At 41.9% G+C, this 7,586-nt stretch overlaps 1 protein-coding gene across 1 annotated transcript in view; it reads right to left on the reverse strand.

The window, feature by feature from the left end:
* The window catches only part of mta1 (metastasis associated 1), a 32,637-nt gene extending 27,245 nt beyond the window's left edge, over positions 1 to 5,392 (reverse strand). The window contains exon 1 of the mRNA XM_031847589.1: positions 5,232 to 5,392. Coding sequence (XP_031703449.1) covers positions 5,232 to 5,259 — 28 coding nt within the window. The 5' untranslated portion in view covers positions 5,260 to 5,392. The remainder of the gene's footprint in view (positions 1 to 5,231) is intronic.
* Positions 5,393 to 7,586: the final 2,194 nt, after the last annotated feature.

Here is a 7,586-nt window from a genome sequence, read left to right on the forward strand (position 1 = left end):
ACACACACACACACACACACACACACACACACACACACACACACAGAAGAGACTTTGGCACGGTGCACACTTTCTTATGGATCGCTATCAACACTACGCACTTACATGTTAGTAAAACTGATGCACTTTCTATATCGGTCTCACGAGGTTACCGGGCTTAACTGTTCATTTGGGACGTTGTAGAGGGTGCTTTCCAAAAACCTGACCAGCAGAATTCCAGTATGTCACCTGTACCTACTTAAGAAAACAAAAAGTACCACATGTACGAGATGCATGACAGACAGTGAGGCCGTAAAAACATCTCTGTATGGTTTGGCATCTTGAATGGAAGAAGTATTACACGGTTTTGTCTATGCCGACACTTGTAAAATGTCGGAAGATAAATCTAAAGTTTTGCAAAGACGGTTGTTTAATGACTTAGCAAGATAGATTGTCACCTTAGTGCAATGGTCAGGAACCCCGTAAGGTTTCGCGACAGGGAACAGAAGCTCCGATACAGCATCAACAGCGTTACCGCCCAACATTTGGAGATCACCCGATTTAGAGAATCAAGACTTAAGCAATACTACCCCCCCCTTCGCTGCTACGCAACACACAGGAAGCAAACAGTCAAACCTAATGGGTGCACCAGTTCAAGCAGGCATGGACACAAACTGGAGGCATCGCTGGCAGAGTTGGGCCAACTCACAGAGCACTAGAAAGGTGCAGCATGGTCTGGGTGCCAATATCAGAGTGGAGTCATTTTTTTTACCAATAGAAAAAACCTTAAGAAAACACTTAACAAAAGACGCCAAACATCTCACATGCATCACTTTAAAAAAATAATCTTGATACAATCAGCTGCACAGGATGTTTGCCTAACAAAAAAAAATGCTAGTATGAAACTACACAACTTAAATTACTCAAAGGAAAAAGTACAACATCAAGCATCTAGTGACAATGTGCTTGATAGTTTTTCTCTGACTCTGACAGTCATGAAAAGGGCTGGCCTGGAGCGAGGAAGGGAAGATGGAAAAGCAGGAAGTCGGAGAACGTGAACGTCCGCCCACGCGCACATACCCCCACACCCCACCCAATGCTCGCTCACACACACACACACACACACACACTGAGAGGAGCGTCTGTCGGGATTACGGCTCAGACCGTCGTAGTACGGATGGGGGTTTCTGGTAATGCTATTTTAATCAATGTCCCAGCTCGTTTTAACACGTTTGACATCACTCTAACTGGCCCAATCAACGCATCCATCTCACCGAGTTCCACTCGTCATTCCCGGCTGAAGATGGTGAACGTCTGCTTTCAGATTACAGATAAACGTCTTTCACTGAACGCTCTGCGACGGCCTTGGAGATAATCCACATCGGACACCATGTCATGCAAAACAGAAAATATGCCTTCATCATAAATGTCAGCGTTAATTAGTGATCTTTAAAGCAGAGAGGGATTTTTTATTTTATCTCACAAACAGCGACTGCTACTTCACTCCCATCATGCATCTGTCTTGCACCGCAGCCACCAGTGCAGTCAGCAAATGTGCGTAGGGTTTTACACAAAAACCTCTCCCTCAGACAACTATTTTAAGGCGGGAAAGATGACTTCTTGAAATTGAAATATCCGAGGTGGCGAAGACGCCACGAGGCCAGATAGCCTGCAGCGAACGCTGGTAACTGTGACGGGTGCATGTGCAGAAATGAGACGACGGGGACACTTGTCATGCATCTGGCTAAATGACCATCCTGAATTTGGCAGGATGGCAAGTCTTTAAAATCTTAACTCTGCGAGTCCACCCACCAGACCTGCGAGAGAGAGAGAGAGAGAGAGAGGCGACTGCCAGCGTGGGAAAATTAACACCAGCCACCAGCCAAACAAAGTGTGAGCACTGTCAGAGTTTGTAAGTTAGTCAGTTTGTATATCAGTAAACATTACAACACCTTTCAGCAGGGTCTGAATCATAACTGGCAGCACGGAGAAAGTCCTCACCGGCCAAAAGAAATGTGAGCACGCGCGACAAAAGTTTGTCACTTTTTTTAAGTTAGTGAACACGTTTAGCATATTCTGTACAAGAGTTGTCACACTTCCAACAGCTGGAGTTACAGTATGTATTCAAAAAGGATAGCTTCACAAATAGTCAAGATTGTCTTAAAACAATAGCCGGGTGCTCGTATGAAGCAGGTTTCGCTTGCTGTGATCATTCCTTCTGTTTATACCGGCTATCAAGAGTCCTGTGCAAAAATACATGAAGTTTATCTGAAGTTAGTCTTTTTAGTACTTAGTGTTCCCTCTTTGTGTTATCATCCCAGAAACACTGAGGTGGGTCCGTTACTGTGGAAGATCCCCACTTGATTTGTCTAACTAAGGCTGCGGTCAGAGAGACAAAAGCCCCCCCCCCCCATTTGTATAGGAGCAGCACCACATGGTTGTCCGGCAAAAAAATTGTTAAACCTGGCTCAACTTTTGTCCCAACATCCCGTCACCCACCCGGCACCACGTTAGCCAATCAAATATGTCCACTCTTCCCCCATCACTTACATTGGAAGTACATTAAAGGATCTTTTAATGGCCAGTATGAACAGGAGGACTGATTAAAACAGTTTTAATGTTCACACTATTGTTTGAACACAGACTTGAAGAGAGTCATTTTTGTGCGATGACTTTTTTTTCGTGACAATTCTGTGGTCTAGAGCACACTATCTCTGTTCTAGCCTCTCTTCCCTTCGCACCATTTCGATGATAAGACTTATAACATGGCCTATAGTTGGTCACCGACACTTTCCTGCAGTAGCGCTGCAGGCACAGGAAGAGCGGCGTGTGGCCTGCAGGATGAAAACAAAAGACATCGGGGCCTACGGAGCGGAGCCAGCTTTTGTTCACAGTTCAATCAGAAGGGAAGTCGTTGCTTTTCCAAGATCATCCGGCATTGTCTTACAAAGTGGCAGCCATCTTTCCAAGGGTCCAGCTTTGTTCTGATGGTGACTTGAACTAGTCTCAGAAGAACCTTAAATCAATTATGAGACTTATTTTTGGCCTAAATTCTGCTCGTTTTTTTATCTACATTATTATTTTTATGAGTATGGGGAAAACTATTTAATGGTTTGTTTATTCAGTGATGTGATTTTAATGCTTTGTGGTTTCAGATTAGTTTGGGTTATTACACAATTAGGCATATTCATAATGTTTGGATTTTGTCTACCAAGAATGGACAATAACACGCAGGTTAATATGATCTCAAAGAACAACTCGGTATGTGGGATCAGTTAGTTAATCCTAATTTATTCAGGTTTAACTGAGAACAAGATCTCTTTTCTCCAGCATCACGCTCAAACACATAATTAAAAACACAAATGTTATTAGAAATATGAGCTAGTAAAGATTTAAAGTATCTCAGAGGAATGTCTCCAACTTCAAGCAGCTCATTCCAGCAGAAAGGTGCCCACAAAAATGAGCATTACAATGCCGAGTCAGAAAATGATTATTATGCGTGTACAGAGTAGATAGCAGTGGGCCTGATATCGATCCTTGAGGGATCCCTTCATCAATAACAACAGTGTGAACTTGTGATCAACACGCTAAAAGGCCTCGGACAGAACTACAAAGAGTGTAGAGTGAAGCGAGTTCACAAACGTCATCAACAGTTGCAGGAGTTGTTGCTCTGACCAGACCTAAAACCTGACTGCTGCCTCCAGGAGCCCACAAAGCTGTCAGCAGACCTGTGGCTCTAGGATTTGGGATGGAGCAAACAACTTGGAAATAGGTTGATAGTTGTTTAAGGTATTAATGTAACTAGTTACTTCGGTACAGGGCCAAAACACACCACGGTAAAGCTACGAAGTAGGCCGACAGGTGGGGGAAATCACACCAATCACAAATCTGTACTGTTTTCTACAGATAAGATGTATAATTTCAGCTGGTTCTCATCTCAGAGTGCAGAGATGTGCTTAATTCAGCAGCATTTGGCTGATGAAGTGTTAAATTTCTGCCTGGCTCTGGAGATAATCCTGTCCTCATGCAGGTATAGGCCGCGTTTTAATTTGACTAAATACGAGGGCTATGACGTTCACTACCAGCTATTCCTGACGTACTACAACATGCCAAGGGAAGTCAGAGCATTCCTGCTTCACGAGAGAATGGTCGGCGATCGCATGTAAATACATCTGGAGAATGAAATCAGTCTCGCTTTACCTCCATCTCCTTCTGACGTGCACATACAGTTCCAAAAGTAGTATACAATTTGGCTACTCAACTATGAACATCGGACTTATCCTCTTAATAGTTACACCTTCCATCTACTACAGTGTACGTCTGTCATGGCAAACCTTTATATGATTTTGGTGCACTTTTTGAAAGTGAATTTTGAATATAGAACATTTTACCACTTCTGTTTTTCTTTTTTTTTGTGCGTAAAAGCATCGGATTATGGTCCCATCGTTTCTTTTGTGCTGTTCAGTCCTTTCTCAAAGAACTATGGTGTGGCTGCAGTAACTATTTTCACTCAGTACCTACAGGACATGAATCAGAGCAACAGAAGAAGAACATGAGTGGGAAGGGAGAACAGGAATCCTAATGAGGTATTAACTGGAGGTGCTTATGCAAAAAAAAAAAAAAAAGAAGAAGAAATAACCCTGTTTAAAGATTTTAAATGCATCTTTCAGCATGCACTAAGATTCTTATTCAACTTTTAAACCTAGTTCCTTCCTCTTCACTTTCTCTATAAAAGCATCTACTTGCTGCTTCCCTGCACATTTCCCCTGGGTTCCTGCAGGCTCGTGGGTTACTCGTAACGCTGCTTGTTGTGAAAGAGTATCCAGGTCAATAGTTGAATGGCACGCAAAAACCAAAAACTTTTACAATACGTTCGCCCTGCTACCTTAAATATATAGAACACACAATGCATCACTTCAGACGCATCAGCATGTCGAAGTAGTAGTTTTGGGAATCATCGTGAAGTTGGAACAAAACACAAAAGAAACGAGGGGGGGGGGGGGGGGAATCCAGCAGTACTCTTCATCACCATCCTCCTCTTCACCATCATCATCATCATCATCATCTGTGAAGCACAAGGCTCTTTAGCTTTAGGGAAATAAAAGAAGGGAAGGAAAGACGGACCACGCTCTGTAAATACCAGAGACCCGCGGCGGATCGTGGCGAATCCGCCATAAAAACAAGGTTTTAAAATGTCCTCCCCACCACCACCTCCACCACCTCCTCCTCCTCTTCCTCTTCCACCACCTTACCTCCAACCCGGTACATGTTCGCGGCCATGACTGCCCCCAGTCCCTGGCTTCCTCTCCAGGTAGAGGGGTGGCTCTCTCTTCTCTCTCGCGCTGCCGGAGCTGTGTTAGCACTGCCGCCGCTGTGTGTTGGAAAATGGTGGATTGATCAATACGAAACAGACTAGCCGAGGGACCTTAAAGAGACAGTACACCTTTTTTTTTTTTTTTTTGTTATAAACCCCGAAGTTCGGCAGCAGTATTCGGTTTGGGGGGAAAGTATTGTCACAAATAACAAATTTCATTACTAGTTTACTGTTTCAACCGTAAACTACTAGTATGTTTCAAAATGACGCTACGCCACGGGCTTTGTTGGAGTCCCACACGTGACGTCACGGACTTATCTTTCTATATCCCCGTTCACTTCACGTTAGCTACTTAGTTAACGTTACCTGAGTAGTAAATCAGTACGTTAGTCGTGTAGTTGCTAGTTTAGATGATAAATGGGAGGAAAAGAATAGTCTCAGTTTTTCCTGTGGATGTGAAACGGAAACGGTTTTACTTTACTGCCATGATGTAGCACAGAAAGTGGCTTAAAACTGAAGCAAATAGTGTGATTTCGACCTATAAGATGTTAAAAGGTGGAACTCTGGTTGTACACCTGAAGATTTTGCTAATAAAACAAACACACCCCAGAGTTGGTGGATATTAAAACATAAAATACTTACCTGTAACTTGGTGTATCTAAAAACGAAGCATCCCTGTCCCATGCTGAAAACCAAATGCTATGACCCCCAAACCCCTTAGCTCAAGAGGTTCAGGACCCACCAGGGGAGAGGGCCCCATGGGGTTGAGAGGAATAGGCTTATTTATATTTAATTAATGCAAGAGGGGTTACTAAACTCAAAGGTTTATCACCAACCACTGATTGATGATCAATGACTATATAAATAAATGATTACTTTACAGATAATGCCTGGCCTAATTGTTTGGGGCACACACTTTTGTTTGTTTATAGTTGGTACAAAATGTATGTGAGCTGTCTTATGTCAGGGTATTTTATATTTCATAGTAGACCCGTTTGCTTTTAAGCTGTCTACAATTTAATTTGGGATATTCATGTGACATTGCAAGGATTACTCCTAAATTGAGGGTTTTTTCTCATGACGAGTCTTTAAATTTGCTAAATTTCTTGTTTTTTTTTGTGCATTTTCCTGTCAAATAAGGAATCAAGCTGGGAAATTATTTGCATAGGTTTTATATATTAAAACAGTGTTCTATAACTTATAGTCACACATATTCTAGCTCTATAACTGTAAAGCAAATAGTTGCACTACATTATGTACTCAGAGTGCAATGAGGGCAGCACAGTGACTGATGATATGCTATTATGGGATACACATGATTCTGGCAGCATCACAAGCAGGTGTGGGACTATCAAGCCTAATATAACCACCTACCTTGTTAAATGTATAAAGGAGGAAGGATTATGTTTGGCAAAATTTGACAAAGAAAAATTTGATTTTTTTGTATTGCAAAGACCAACACAGACACTCTCCTCAAATATTATAAGACTATATTGCAGTATATAATAATAAAAACAAATATTTGTTAAAAATAAAACCCCACAATAATACTGCTTTTGTTTTCAGTAAAAGCTGTCTTATAACAGAGATGCAGTAAGACAAGAGAGAGAATATATTATATAGTCTTTTGGAGATAGTTGTTTTATTAGCTCAGTTTTCATTGTGGACACAAGTCCAAGACACGAGTCTGTGCTGGAGGAATGCTGTGGTGGAGGCTACATCTGATCTATACCATATGGAAGCCTCAATTACTGTTTCCTAACACAGGGGACTACAGTCTGCAGTCACATGACTGCCATAAGCCAATGGCGTGCACTTACAGTATGCACTCCTGCTCAAGTGTGCAGTCTTAATGTTGGAACTGTGCTGCATTGGAGGGATCCTGTATTGTTGTCTCGGGGCTCTCTTATGAAAAAGAATGAGAGAAAATATAATGAATTGAAGGATATTTTTCAACGTCAATGTGCAGAGAGGGAACAAAACTAACTATGTTGTGTTGAAGAAATGAAAGAGCATTATTACCCGATGGGTATTTATGCATATTATATATGTTTATTTCCCAATTTACAGTATGCTGCTCATTGCTATGTGCAACATACGGTGTATTTCTGCATGAACACATCCGTTATCTGTCTGCATATTGCTGCATGCTGTTTAGGAAATTGCTCCCTGTTTTACACTTTATTTCATATGCATACCTCGCTAATTGACTTTTCTTTTGGAGCAATAAAAATGTATTGCAGCATATCAGAGTGAATCCCTGCACAGTGTGTGTGTGTGTGTTACCGTACAA

This window comes from Anarrhichthys ocellatus, unplaced genomic scaffold (genome assembly GCF_004355925.1).
Source record: "Anarrhichthys ocellatus isolate YVR2014 unplaced genomic scaffold, GSC_Weel_1.0 scaffold7, whole genome shotgun sequence".
Lineage (NCBI taxonomy): Eukaryota > Metazoa > Chordata > Actinopteri > Perciformes > Anarhichadidae > Anarrhichthys > Anarrhichthys ocellatus.